The following is a 15,338-nucleotide window of genomic DNA, read 5'->3' on the forward strand; positions in this document are numbered from 1 at the left end:
CAGATAGGTACTGTAGACACCAGATAGGTACTGTAGACACCAGATAGTCAGATAAGTACTATAGACACCAGATAGGTAGTGTAGACACCAGATAGTCAGATAGGTACTGTAGACACCAGATGAGTAGTGTAGACACCAGATAGGTAGTGTAGATACCAGATGGGTGACACCAGATGGGTAGTGTAGACACCAGATGGGTAGTGTAGACACCAGATGGGTAGTGTAGACACCAGATGGTGAGATAGGTACTATAGACACAAGCATAGTCTCACACGCTTGCAGACACTTTCGGTGTTGAGGGATTTTTATCATTTACGATGAGGCTTGCTAGTGTAATAAGCCTTTTGTGAAATGTGTTATTTTCATGGTTTAGGACCAAATAAAGGGTAAGAACTAGATCAAAGAAATGTCTCAACAATTTATTACATTTATTTCCCCCTTTTCATTACAGGCAGGTAAGAGAATACAGCATGCCACTGAACACATAGTAAAAATAGACGAGGAAGTACAATTCCGAATTACTGTCATACTGTGAGCTGTTGACAAAAAGGGAAACAGGAAATATACATTAGGAAATATATATTTATTCATTTTTCTACATCATACCCTGACTCACATACAATATACTAGTCACATGAAGCAAGCACTTAATCACCCATGTGCTCAGGCAGGCTAGAAAGCTCAGTGCATAAATATCATTGGTACCAAATAAACCCAGCCACGGTTTACCAAACCTAGTCCGAGACCCAGTGTGTATGTTTATCAAACCCACGTGAAACTGGTCAGTGGAAATGTACTGGTCCTATGACATCACCTCAATGCACACTTCCAGTTCAAGCCAAGTCCTTCCCTACAACAAGGTTAGATTTTCACAATATTTAATCCAGCTGGAGTGAAATGCTGCATACACAATGGGCTTCCCAGTCCAGGACTGATGAAAAACTGGTCCACCCCCTTCCCAGACCAGGACTGAAAGAAAACTGGTCCATCTCTCAATTCACCTTAAAGCGTCAAATCAGCAGGAAAAAATATAAGGGATGGGGCTGGTGAAATGTAACCACTCAAATTCATAGACAGAGCTATGGATGCAATATATATGAGGCTATATAGTGTTTGTTGACATTTACTTCGTTTACAAACATTGGAGTAAAATAAGGTTATATTTTGGGTTCTCATGGACTGTGACAGCTGAACTAAGCTCATAAGGCATTTCCAAGTTATATTCCTCAAGAATCAATGGGTAAATATAATTCAATTATAACTCCAAAAATAGATTAAGCAATTGCAGATTGCCCCTTTAAACCTCTTGATTCCTATTGGTTCTCTGTCACTGCTTGATGGTAGAAGTTGTCCCTAACCACAGATATCCCTACACTCAATCCTAACCTTAACCATTACATACGAATTTAACCACAGATCTGGGATCAGGTTACTCGACACCTAACTTCTATCCTTAACTACTACGAGAATATAAATCCATATCTATACCTGGGATCAGTGGATAAGGACACATTCTACCTTTTCCTTTTTGACCATGTGTGGCCTAGTCTAGACCTTGGAAAGCAAGCCAGACTCGGGGGCGCTGGCCTTGATGATATTCTGGATCTCCTTGAATTTTGGGTGCTCCTTGTCGCCTACCAGCTGGAGGAGGATAGACTCACTGGTGGTGACAATGATCCCGGTGCGAGCCATTCGCTGAGAGAGATAGAAAGAGAGAAAAAATAATTATGTAACCTTTATTTAAGTAAGCAAGTCAGTTAAAAACGAATTATTATTTACAATGACGGCCTACCAAAAGGCAAAAGGCCTCCTGCGGGAACGGGGGCTGGGATTTAAAAAAATAGGACAAAACATCACAACACTACATAAAGAGAGACCTAGAGACGCAGAGAGAGAGAGAAACGCAGAGAGAGAGAGACGCAGAGAGAGAGAGACGCAGAGAGAGAGAGACGCAGAGAGAGAGAGACGCAGAGAGAGAGAGACGCAGAGAGAGAGACAAAGAGAGAGAGAGAGAACCCACTAGCACATAGTAAGAGCTGAGTCTGAATAGACGTATGTTAATAAATACCCTGCTGCTGTAAATTATGCAATAGGTTATTTTTAGGATGACTTTATTGTCCGTTTGGTACATGAACAATAGAAATGACTATTTTGCATATCCCATTCTCCCTGGTAGACATACAGTACATACAGAAAGAGAGAGGTTGGGGTCAGAGCCAGAGCCAGAGAGAGAGAGAGCCAGAGAGAGATTGGGGTCAGACCCAGAGAGAGAGAGAGAGAGAGAGAGAGAGAGAGAGAGAGAGAGAGAGAGAGAGAGAGAGAGGTTGGGGTCAGAGCCAGAGAGAGGTTGGGGTCAGAGCCAGAGAGAGGTTGGGGTCAGAGCCAGAGAGAGGTTGGGGTCAGTACCAGAGCCAGAGAGAGAGAGGTTGGGGTCAGAGTCAGAGAGAGAGAGGGAGAGGTTGGGGTCAGAGCCAAAGTCAGTTACAGTACAACGCCCCCAGATCAGTTTGAAGTGCCTTGCTCAAAGGCACAATGGCGGTAGGTAGAACATGGAATATTGATATATATTCATATGGTGCTGCTGCATGGTGCTGCTGTGTGGTGCTGCTACAGCTGCATGGTGCTGCTGTGTGGTGCTACTGCTGTGTGGTGCTGCTGCAGCGTGGTGTGTGGTGCTGCTGAAGCGTGGTGGTGGTGCTGCATGGTGCTGCTGCATGGTGCTGCTGCAGCGTGGTGGTGGTGGTGCTGCGTGGTGGTGCTGCTGCTGCTGCGTCGTGGTGGTGGTGCTGCTGCTGCTGTGTGGTGCTGCTGCAGCGTGGTGGTGGTGCTGCATGGTGCTGCTGCAGCGTGGTGGTGGTGCTGCGTCGTGGTGGTGCTGCTGCGTCGTGGTGGTGCTGCTGCTGCTGCGTGGTGGTGGTGCTGCTGCGTGGGTGCTGCTGCGTCGTGGTGGTGCTGCGCGCGTGGTGGTGCTGCTGCGTGGTGGTGGTGCTGCTGCGTCGTGGTGGTGGTGCTGCTGCAGCGTGGTGGTGGTGCTGCTGCAGCGTGGTGGTGGTGCTGCTGCAGCGTGGTGGTGGTGCTGCAGCGTGGTGCTGCTACTGCTGCTGCGTGGTGGTGCTGCGCTGCTGCTGCGTGGTGGTGGTGCTGCTGCGTCGTGGTGGTGGTGCTGCTGCGTCGTGGTGGTGGTGCTGCTGCGTCGTGGTGGTGGTGCTGCTGTGTCGTGGTGGTGGTGCTGCTGTGTCGTGGTGCTGCTGCTGCGTCGTGGTGGTGGTGTTGCTGCGTCGTGGTGGTGGTGTTGCTGCGCGGTGGTGGTGGTGCTGCTGCGTGGTGGTGGTGCTGCTGCGTCGTGGTGGTGGTGTTGCTGCGTGGTGGTGCTGCTACGTGGTGGTGCTCTCCAACCTTTTCTTTTAGAAGAATGGCTTCATACTGTACAAAGTAAATGTCCAAGCTACTCACACTCTTCATGTATTGTTGTTGGTAGCAGGGTTGAGGTCAATTCCATTTCAATTCAGATAGTAAACCAAATTCCAGTTCCAATTCCACATTTTCCTAATTGAAACGCATTGAATTTTTTTTTAAGTCAGTGTACTTCCTGAACTGGAATTGTTGAAATGGATCGTTGTTAGAAGCACCATCTTTCACCATGAAAACGTTGAAAATAACTTGTAGAAATGTTTTCAGCAGCATATATATTTGATGAAAATAGAGTTAAATAGCTTATTCATTCAATATCCCTTAGCTAACCTAGCAGAGCCGTCTTATCGCGATACCAACACCTGTTGCTTTTTACTTTGCAGCATTCTGTGTTCACAAATGAAATCACGTAATATTACTGATTCATTCTCATTGACAGCCTGCGAGCTACCGGTCGCCTGCGAGCTACCATGTTGGGAGACCCCTGTGATGTTTACATGTTACACTTTCATGATATTATGCAAATATGTATATAAGGCTCCCGAGTGGCGCAGCGGTGTAAGGCACTGCATCTCAGTGCTAGAGGTGTCACTACAGACCCTGGTTCGATCCTGGGCTGTATCACAACCGGCCGTGATCGGGAGTCCCATAGGGCGGCGCACAGCGTCGTCCTGGTTAGGGGAAGGTTTGGCCAGGGTAGGCCGTCGTTTTAAAATAAGAATTTATTCTTAACGGACTTGCCTAGTTAGAATAAAAAGGTTAAATAAAAATATAAAATAAAAATATAGGAAAATATACATTTAAATAAATACATGATAATATGATACTTACGTCCAGTGCAAACATTCTGTCCATCATGCTACGGGATGAGGTGGAGTCTGCCACCATGTGCACCTCGAAACCCCTTGCTAGCAGGTCCAGGGCTGTCTGCTGGATGCACACATGGGTCTGAGACAGACAACACAGGAGGTCTGGGTTACTTCTAGGAAGACCTATGTTCAAAGTCCTGATGACAAAATGGCTACTAATAAGGACATATCTTTGGTTATTAAGTGCATATGTTCTAATTGTACAGTACTGGGACTTCACCCTCTGTTGTCCAATCAACTGTACCACTAAACTACACCCCTAGATGGAGCCAACGTGTAAGACAGTCTCCCCCTATACAATTTGAGTACATTTTGGCAGATTGGATATCAATCCAATCAAAGTTTATTTGTCACGTGCGCCGAATACAACACCTTACAGTGAAATGCTTACTTACAGGCTCTAACCAATAGTGCAAAAAAGGTATTAGGTAAGTAAAGAAATAAAAACAACAGTAAAAAGTAAAAAAAAGTAGCGAGGCTACATACAAACACCGGTTAGTCAGGCTGATTGAGGGAGTATGTACATGTAGATATGGTTAAAGTGACTATGCATATATGATGAACAGAGAGTAGCAGCAGCGTAAAAGAGGGGGGGTGCACACAATGCAAATAGGCCGGGTAGCCATTTGATCACTAGGCTCCCACTAGGCTCCCACTAGGCTCCCAAAACCACTGTGTAAACCAGTGGTTTTTAACACTGGTGTGCCTTGAGGAACTCTCAGGAGTACCGCAAAACTTTTCCTAATCTTGATATTATTATTATTTTTTAGAACATTCACTTATAAACGTGACCTGTGGAATGCACCGGGAATCTGTTTTGGGAGCCTAGTGGCGGTTAGATAAAACATTAAACGTCACATGGTTACATCTGTGTGGTTGTTTCAAGTCCAGTGTGCTCAGGCTGTTGTTACATTTGTATCATTTAAAGGGGTGTGCATTACGAACAAAGTCATTTGTATCATTTAAAGGGGTGTGCATTACGAGCAAAGTCATTTGTATCATTTAAAGGGGTGTGCATTACGAGCAAAGTCATTTGTATCATTTAAAGGGGTGTGCATTATGAGCAAAGTCATTTGTATCATTTTACTTTGCCTGTGAAAAACATTAACACAGGCAAGTCTGATTAGGCTTAGCTGTAGCACAGCCTCTGCTACAGAAACAAATGGAGCATGGCTTTGTGTCTATGGTTTGTATCTTTAGAATGCAGAAAACCGCTCATCTCTAGCACCACAAACCATTCAAAACTAAAAACCTACTTTACCAGACCTACATTTTTTTCTTGCTGCCATGGATTCGCGGGACACTCTTAAATGGTTACACACAAATTAATCATGAGTAAGGAACTATACTGAACAAAAACAAATGCAACACGCCAAAATTTCAACGATTTCACTAAGTTACAGTTCATATAAGGAAATCTGTCAATTGAAATAAATACATTTGGCCCTAATCTATGGACTTCACATGACTGGGCAGGGGCACAGCCATGGGTGGGCATAGGTCCACACACTCGGGAGCCAGGCCCACCCACTGGGGAGCCAAGCCCAGGTAATCAGAATTAGTTTTTCCCCTGGGCTGGCGTGCTTACACGTGGTCTGTGGTTGTGAGGCCAGTTGGAAGTACTGCCAAATTCTCTAAAACGATGTTGGAAGCAGTTTATGGTAGAGAAATTAACATTAAATTCTCTGGCAATAGCTCTGGTGGACATTTCTGCAGTCAGCATGCCAATTACACTCTTCCTCAAAACTTGAGACATCTGTGGCATCTGTTCACATCTGTTCACATTTTAGAGTGGCCTTTTATTGTCCTCAGCACAAGGTGCACCTGTATAATGATCGTGCTGTTTAATCAGTTTCTTGATATGCCACACCTGTCAGGTGGATGGATTATCTTGACTAAGGAGAAATGCTCACTAACAGGGATGTAAACAAATTAGTGCCCAACATTTGAGAGAAATAAGCTTTTTGTGCATATGAAACATTTTTTGGGATCTTTTATCTTTTGTTGCATTTATATTTTTTGTTCAGTATATGAAAACTATCAAAATATTTCAAATAAACACTATTTCATCTGTTTTTTTTTAAAGTATTGATCAGATGGAGGTCATTACCACTAAATAATTTAATAGGGAAATGTTAGGTGTGCAGCCGAATGTTTTATCCCTTTGAGGTGTGCCACGGTTCAAAAAAGGTTGGGAACCATTGGTGTAAGGAATATGGTGGGAGCTCCATCTTTCCCTACACCTATCACACCCTCTCATATCTCCACAAGTACAAACGGCGTTCAGTCTGGGAGTCGATTTGCAATTCAAGGACAGTCTCCCTCTCTCTGAACTTTACCTCCACCCCGAACAGCACCACGCTGCGGACCCCCGGCAGTTCGGCCAGGGCTGCCTCGGCCTCAGGCAGCACCATGGAGAACTTGGTCTTGGGGAACACCAGCCTGGCTCCAGTAAGGTCCATCTCCTGCACCGTGTTACCCAGGCCTTTGGGGTACTGCTCCGACACGATGACGGGAATCCCCAGGATACGAGCCCCCTGAAGCTACACAGTAGAGGGGATGGAGGGAGAGAGGGGAATATATAAATGTCATATACAGATGTAGGATCTTCATTTGAGCCAGTTTTCAACAGAAGAAAAATAATCCTGCAGGAATTATTATTGTGATATATTTTGATTTGTTTAACACTTTTTTGGTTACTACATGACTCCATACTGTGTTATTTCATAGTTTTGATGTCTTCACTATTATTCTACAATGTAGAAAATAGTAAAAATAAAGAAAAACCCTGGAATGAGTAGGTGTGTCCAAACTTTTGACTGGCACTGTACATAAATATTGTTTAAATGTAAATTAACAAGGGTGTATGAAAAGGGGGTCAATTTACCAGTCTCTGTCCCACACTGATGATGTCACCGAAGTACTTGATGGCTGGGCGGAATCTTTCCTGCATGTCACAGCAGAAGAAAACCGTGGTGGCAGGGATCAGGTTCCCCAATATTGTCACCTGCATATAAAACAAATGGATGATTTATGGTTTTGCCATTATAGTTTTATATTTAGTCTACATTATCAATAACTGGGCGTGGTAGACTGCTTTGTCTTTGAGGATAAATAAGTATTTATCGTATATTGACTATGTGTGTCTTTCAGAGGAGTTTTGATAAAGTGGATGATGGATTTCCGTTGGACCTTGTGTAAAATTGGACAATAAAAGAATCTTAATCGTAATATTTGATGTACTATGAAATATGGTATCTACAGTATAATACAAATGATCAAATTGAACATTCTGGTTTGGTTCAGCTGTTGTATATTCAGTAGATTATAGCTTAATGACAAGAAGAAAAATAATTAGGGGTGTTAACCTGGCTGTTGTCCTGGCTAAATTCCCAATCTGTCCCTCATACCATCATGGCCACCTAATCATCCCCAGCTTCTAATTGGCTCATTCATCCCCCTCCTCTCCCCTGTAACTATTCCCCAGGTCGTTGCTGTAAATGAGAATGTGTTCTCAGTCAACTTACCTGGTAAAATAAAAAATTAAATAAAAAAATTGCGACATGCTTGTAATCCTATCGTTATAACAGCTCAACCTAGTATTGGTCATGCATTTCCCTTCATCTCTTTTTAATATCTCAATGGCGCGGCAGAGTATTAATTTAATGAACATATCTTTAATATCACTATTGCTATTATAATAAGGAAGGGAGAAATAGTATTGTGACATCACGACAAAGAAAGACATTTCTCAGGGTTGAGTGAATAGCTTGCCACTGTCTCTCTGTAATTTGATTGTAATCGTACACTAAGATTTGAAAGATCTAGTTCCGGTCCACCAGACACATTAAGCCCTGGACTAAAAAAAACGCTATTAATGGAGATTCACCATTGATCATGCTTTTTTTAGTCAGAGTCCTTAATTGGAATAATAACAAAGCATCCATGATATCAAAAGTATCATTTTAACCATGTATTGACGCTTATACAGTGTTTGTTTACAAATATTGGGAGTAAAACAAGCTTATATTTTGGGTTCTGATGGGGTACGACAGTTGAACTGAGAACACGAGGCATTTCTAAGTAACATTCATAATTAAAAATAGTGTATCGTAATGTATTTATGACCATCTTTTAACAAACATTGGACAGTAAGACTAGCCAATAGTTCCTAAGATCTAGTCGCAATGCTGCCATATCCGTCGGCACCAAGTTCTGTCTGTGTACAATAACTAAACTATTCTACTGTATCATAGTCCGTTCCGCTCGGACATTGCTCATCCATATGTATATAGTTTATTTTCATTCCTACTTAGGTTTATGTGTATTTGGGTATATGTTGTGTAATTTGTTACATATTACTGCACTGTCGGAGGTAGAAGCACAAGCATTTCGCTAAACCCGCAATAACATGCGCTAGTCACGTGTACTGTATGTGACCAATAAAATTAGATTTTATGGTTACAATAGGGGTTCAATTGATATAACCAAAAAAACATTGGTGTAAAGTACTTCAAAGTACTACTTAAGTATGTTTTTGGGTATTTGTACTCCATTATTTATATTTCTAACAAATTTTATTCAACTACATTCCTAAAGAAAATAATGTACTTTTTACTCCATACATTTTCCCTGACAGCCAAAAGTACTCGTTAGATTTTGAATGCTTAGCAGGACAGGAAAATGGTCCAATTCACACAATTATCAAGACAACATCCCTGGTCATCCCTACTGCCTCTGATCTGCGGCCTCACTATACACATATGCTTCAGTTTCTAAATGATGTCTGTGTCACACCCTGATCTGTTTCATCTGTCTTTGTGCTTGTCTCCACCCCTCTCCAGGTGTTGCCCATCTTCCCCATTATCCTGTGTATTTATACCTGTGTTCTCCGTTTGCCTGTCTTGTCAAGCTTACCCACATGTTTTCCGAGTTCCTATTTTTCCTAGTCCTCCCGGTTTTGACCTCTTGCCTGCCCTGACACTAAGCCCGCCTGCCTGACCGCCGACCGATACCCTTGCCCCATCTCTGGATTATTGACCCCTGCCTGGCTTGACCTGTCTCTTGCCTGCCCGTTGGACTATTAAACCATTGTTTATTCAACGTGTCTGCTTTTGGGTCTTAACTGAAACCTGATAGTCTAAGTGTTGGTGTGTCCCTGGCTATCCATAAATAAATAAATTTTAATTTGTGGCATCTGGTTTGTCTAATAAAAGGAATTTGAAATGGTTTATACTTTTACTTTTGCTACTTAAGCATATTTAAAACCAAATACTTTTAGACTTTTACTCAAGTATCATTTTACTGGGCGACTTTCACTTTTACTTGAGTCATTTTCTATCAATTTATCTTTACTTTTACTCAAGTATGACAATGGGGTACTTTTTTGGTTATGGTAGTTTCACTGAACATAGAATTGGTATTAGTTGAACGGTCCATCTATTTTTATTATTTAAAAAATATATATATTTAAACCTTTATTTACCTAGGCAAGTCAGTTAAGAACAAATTCTTATTTACAGTGACCGCCTACCCCGGCCAAATCCGGACGACGCCGGGCCAATTGTGCGCCGCCCTATGGGACTCCCAATCACGGCTGGATGTGATGCAGCCTGGATTTGAACCAGATACTGCAGTGATGCCTCTTGCCCTGAGATGCAGTGTCTTAGACCACTGCGCCACTCGGAAGCCCGAGTGGCACATTGGTTGTTGAAAAGTGCCACTGTGAAAGACTGAATTATGAATTCTGACATGATTAGCATAAATTACTCAAAATCCGTACAACAAATATGGCCGTCATAGAGCGTTGCTTGGGAATGGGTAGAGCGTTGCTTTGGAACGGGTAGAGCGTTGCTTTGGAACGGGTAGAGCGTTGCTTTGGAACGGGTAGAGCGTTGCTTTGGAACGGGTAGAGCGTTGCTTTGGAACGGGTAGAGCGTTGCTTTGGAACGGGTAGAGCGTTGCTTTGGAATGGGTATGCTCCCTTTTGTCATTCTATTTCTATGTTACTAAAGGTTCAATGGCATCTAGTGGTGCCAGTGGTTCCTTCGAGGGTTCTATTGACAGCTGCCATTGGAATCCGTGGAAAGCTGGATTACACGAGGGTTGTTCCTGAATGTTGGTAGAATTTGCGTCCCTTGCCTTTGCAAACAAAGATTTTTTTTTTAAATGACAAATAGTTACACCTCAAACATGTTTTTGTTCATACTGAACTCCCAAATGGGCACACACTGGTTAAATCAACGTTGTTTCTACTTCATTTCAAAGAAATCACGTTGACCCAATGTGGAATAGACGTTGAATTGAAGTCTGTGCCCAGTGGGCTGTTTATACACTGCGTGCACAATTATTAGGCAAGTGAGTATTCTGATATTATCATTATTTCTATGCACATTTTCCAACTCCAACCCATATAAACTTGAATGCTTATTGGATTTAATCATTTTCAGGTGATATGTATTTGTGTAATGAGGGAGGGTGTGGCGAAAGTCAATAACACCTTATATCAAGGTGTGCATAATTATTATTAAAATGCCTTTCAGACAGATGCAACACTTGAAATAGCTAAACTATTGAGGTGTGACAACCGGACAATCAAACGGTTTGTTGCGAATAGTCAACTGGGGTGCAAAAAACGAATGGAGAAGAAAATGTGCAAATTAACTGCAAAATAATTAAACGTCAAGCTACCAGGAACCCATTATCCTCCAGTGCCACCATATTCCAGAACTGCAACCTACCTGGATTGTCGAGAAGGTGTCAAGTGCTCAGAGACATGGCCATGGTCAAGAAGGCTGAAACACAACCACCACTGAATAAGATTCACAAGTTGAAGCGTCAAGATTGAAAAATCTATCTTCAGGTATTTGTTTGCCCTAAGGTTTTATGGAGAGTGACTCTTGATGGACCAGATGGATGGGCCCGTGGCTAGATCAGTAATGGACACAGGGCACCACTTCGAGGCAGGCGCCAGCAAGGTGGAGGAGGGGTACTGGTATGGGCTGCTATCATTAAGGATGTGGTAGTTGGACCTTTTCGGGTTGAAGATGGACTGAAACTCAACTCCCAAACCTACTGCCAGTTTCTGGAACATTCTTTCTTCAATCAGTGGTACAGGAAGAAGTCCTCAGCATTCAAGAAGGCCATGATCTTTATGCAGGACAATGCTCCACCACCTGCATCCAAGTACTCCACTGCTTGGCTAGCCAGCAAGGGCCTCGTAGATGCCCGAATAATGACTAGGCCCCCTTCCTCACCTGACTTAAATCCTATTGCTTTGAACAGCATTTGGGAGGCTGTGGTTGCTGCTTCAGCGAAAGTTGATCGTGAACAGATCAAGAAACTGACAGACTCCATGGATGGAAGGCTCATGGCAGTTATTGAAAATAAGGGTGGCTATATTGGTCACTGAATATTTTTGAAAGGCCAAAAATTGTATTTAATTGTCATTTTGTGTTACTTATTTGTTACACTTACTCTAAAAATTGTGAATAAACAAGTGAGTTGGGAGAAATTATTTTTGTAATTTAGGTCCCTAATAATTGTGCACACTAACAGTTGCCTAATAAATTGTGCACACATATATTCCTCTGAGAAAGACAAAACTCACTTTTCCTTTGTTAAACATTCAGGTTTGAGTTTCAATAACATTTTGGATTGACGGACAGCATTGTGTTTGTTCAACAATAAAAATGAATCCTGAGGAATACAATTTGCCTAATAATTGTGCATGCAGTGTATACGATCAAACTTTATGCTATAAAACGTATGCATTGTTTAAAAGGACTTAGGGTAAGCAAATTGGCTTGTCCCTGTAGTGATGTGTAGCGTTGTAGTGACACGTTTTGGGGATTTAAAGATATCTTTCAATTGTTTGTAATGCTAGGAAGTGAAAAGTATGTAATATATTGTATAGACCAATGAAAACAAAGGCGAATATTAAAATACCACTACCTCAGTTTCATGAACTTTGGCGTTTAGCGCCTTGAAAATCATCCATTATTAAAGATATACAAGAACCATTCGTTTTTTTCCCCCAGAATGCCATGCCCAAATGCCACCGAAATTCAAGAACGACCCACATCCCATTTTTTGTCAGTCACACTACAATTACAGCTTTGATAGTTTACAATGGCAACTTCTGCACATCATTTTTTGGCAATATTGTTGGTGTTTGTAGCCCTACTTACTACTCAAAAGCAAATATTATGCATTTTGTATGATTACTTAGCTCAGGCTACTACAGTATTATGATACACAAATACAAGATACATGGTGATAATGATACAAGTCTACGTTTGTTTTGGCCAGTTCACACTAAATAGGGTGTATTGGTAAAATTGCCTACTGTAGCCAAATGAAATGATTAATTAACTTATGTATAAAGCTATATTAGTAGACTCCAAGGCTTCGATTTTTACAGTAGAAGAATGACGTTAAATAAATAATTACACCACCAAGTTGATAATGTCCATGCACCTCTCTTCACTAACACCTAATGTACAGTACAGTAAAGACTTTCTAATTATGTCAACTAATTCAATATACATCTAATAAATATGAAATATGGCAACCTAAATTAAATACTGTAATGAATGTTGGATGATAGCTAGTATTTCTCTTTACCATTTTGGAACAAACATGTAGGCTACAAGAAATGAGGCATTTGTGACAGCGACCGTATTACTGACAAGTAGGCCAAGCTACAAAGTATCGCAGTGAACCGTTTTCAACTCAGTCTCTATGAAACCAATTCCATTTGTCAAAGTACTGTAAGTTAGTAGGTTTTGACTTAATTGGCGATAATGTGCATCATTATATACAACATTTGCAATGAAAAACCGAAACGGTAGAATCTTACATCCGTTTCCAAAGGTACAAATCGTAGCTTGCATTTCTCAGATATGATGAATCCTTTCGGCAAATCAATGTACTGTGCCCACTCGTCCGAATACAATTGAATCATGAATTTACGATGGAGGTCAATCTGGCGTCCGTAGAGTGACAAAAACTTTTGAATAAGCACTTCATATCCAGAACCGACAGGCACAGAGGACGGCCGCGAGAACGCCGAAAATGAAAGCAAAACAGGGACATGATTGTTGTTGCTGTGACCGTCCGCCATGATTCCAGGAGCTGTGTGTCGCCTGAATGCGTGCAGAAGCGTTCAGAGTCGCAACTGTGCAGAATCTACAAAAGCGATCGGTAGAACAGATAGGTCTTTATTGTAGACCGGAAGAGTACTCTGCGCTGAATATGGCTCAAATATCTCAACCTTATACTATTGAGTTATCGAATGTTTCCTTGAATTTTATGTTGTTTTCCTTCCTCAAAATTAGAGTTGAATTTGATCTGAATTTGCATGTGACATTATTGTAGGCTCACAGTAATATCTAAGTACTTCCCAAGAGGATAATTTTACTTAACACAATTCATTGTATTTTTAATCCAACTCATTGACGGCTTGATGATTAGTTGACAAGTTAAATCAGGTGTGCTTGTCCAGGGTTACAACAAAAATGTGTACTGTAGGGGTTACTGGAGGACTGGAGTTGGGAAACACTGCCCTACATAATGTGTACTGTAGGTGTTACTGGAGGACTGGAGTTGGGAAAATCTGCCCTACATAATGTGTACTGTTGGGGTTACTGGAGGACTGGAGTTGGGAAACACTGCCCTACATAATGTGTACTGTTGGGGTTACTGGAGGACTGGAGTTGGGAAACACTGCCCTACATAATGTGTACTGTTGGGGTTACTGAAGGACTGGAGTTGGGAAACACTGCCCTACATAATGTGTACTGTAGGGGTTACTGGAGGACTGGTGTTGGGAAACACTGCCCTACATAATGTGTACTGTTGGGGTTACTGGAGGACTGGAGTTGGGAAACACTGCCCTACATAATGTGTACTGTAGGGGTTACTGAAGGACTGGAGTTGGGAAACACTGCCCTACATAATGTGTACTGTAGGGGTTACTGAAGGACTGGAGTTGGGAAACACTGCCCTACATAATGTGTACTGTAGGGGTTACTGGAGGACTGGAGTTGGGAAACACTGCCCTACATAATGTGTACTGTTGGGGTTACTGGAGGACTGGAGTTGGGAAACACTGCCCTACATAATGTGTACTGTAGAGGTTACTGGAGGACTGGAGTTGGGAAACACTGGCCAGTAGGGTAAACATTTACACCTTATGCAGTGTTCTAAAAAACATCAAATTAAGAAGTGCAGATCTGTCTTCTATGACCGTTCCGTTCTCTAATCTGTCTTCTATGACCGTTCCGTTCTCTAATCTGGGTTGATGAAAGTGTATTGTCTGCATGTTTATCTGCCGTCTGTCTGCCACCTCTAATATTCAACCAATCAGTGAATAGGCTAGCCCATATCAAGACGCTTCAGTACAGATTGTCATACTTCAGACCACTTGGTCATTTTCTATAGTCTGAGTGCCAGTCTGTTTGTGCTGTCATGCCAAAACAATGACAGCAATGTAATTGGCAAGAGCACATCTGACCAGGCTAAATGTAGTTAACTGTCTGATTCAATGAAGACTAACAAAACAAAAAAGAGATTAAATAGTTAGTGAGTCCTCAAATGATGTCATCCATTTCTAAATAAATTATGTGCTAACCAAAGTTCAATTTTTTTTTTTTATTAAAAAGCGTTACTAATAATCACACAGTACAGGTAAAACCACACACTCGTCATTTTTAAACCTTTAATAATTCTTCCATGTCATATTCACAATGGCACAGACTATTCCCGTAATCAGCTAGGCTAAATATGTGTTCTAAAACTGTTAATGAAGGCTTCAATGATGACAATGGAAAACACAAATACAGTATATCCACACATGCCACTGTTGGACCTCAATGGGTTCAAAACCCTACGACAGCAGCTTGCAAGGTCCTCCCAGTGCACACAGTAAAAGTACCCTGAGAGAATCAACACAACAGGTGGTATAGCTAGTACCACTTAAAAGCAGCTATAACGCTTTATTACTTGTTGTAAGAATGCATCAGTCTTGTTTTAAAAGCCTGTAATATGTCTCTCTAT

At 41.8% G+C, this 15,338-nt stretch overlaps 1 protein-coding gene across 1 annotated transcript; it reads right to left on the bottom strand.

Annotated features, from left to right (window-relative positions):
* Positions 1-404: 404 nt before the first annotated feature.
* On the bottom strand, positions 405-13,478 carry isoc1 (isochorismatase domain containing 1). Its single transcript, XM_014145299.2, has 5 exons — positions 13,141-13,478; positions 7,168-7,287; positions 6,620-6,823; positions 4,243-4,359; positions 405-1,695 (listed from the first exon to the last, which is right to left on the bottom strand). Exons 1-5 carry the CDS (start codon positions 13,402-13,404, stop codon positions 1,549-1,551), a joined length of 852 nt encoding a protein of 283 aa, XP_014000774.1. The 5' UTR covers positions 13,405-13,478; the 3' UTR covers positions 405-1,548.
* Positions 13,479-15,338: the final 1,860 nt, after the last annotated feature.

The sequence above is a fragment of the Salmo salar genome, chromosome ssa01 (assembly GCF_905237065.1).
Source record: "Salmo salar chromosome ssa01, Ssal_v3.1, whole genome shotgun sequence".
Lineage (NCBI taxonomy): Eukaryota > Metazoa > Chordata > Actinopteri > Salmoniformes > Salmonidae > Salmo > Salmo salar.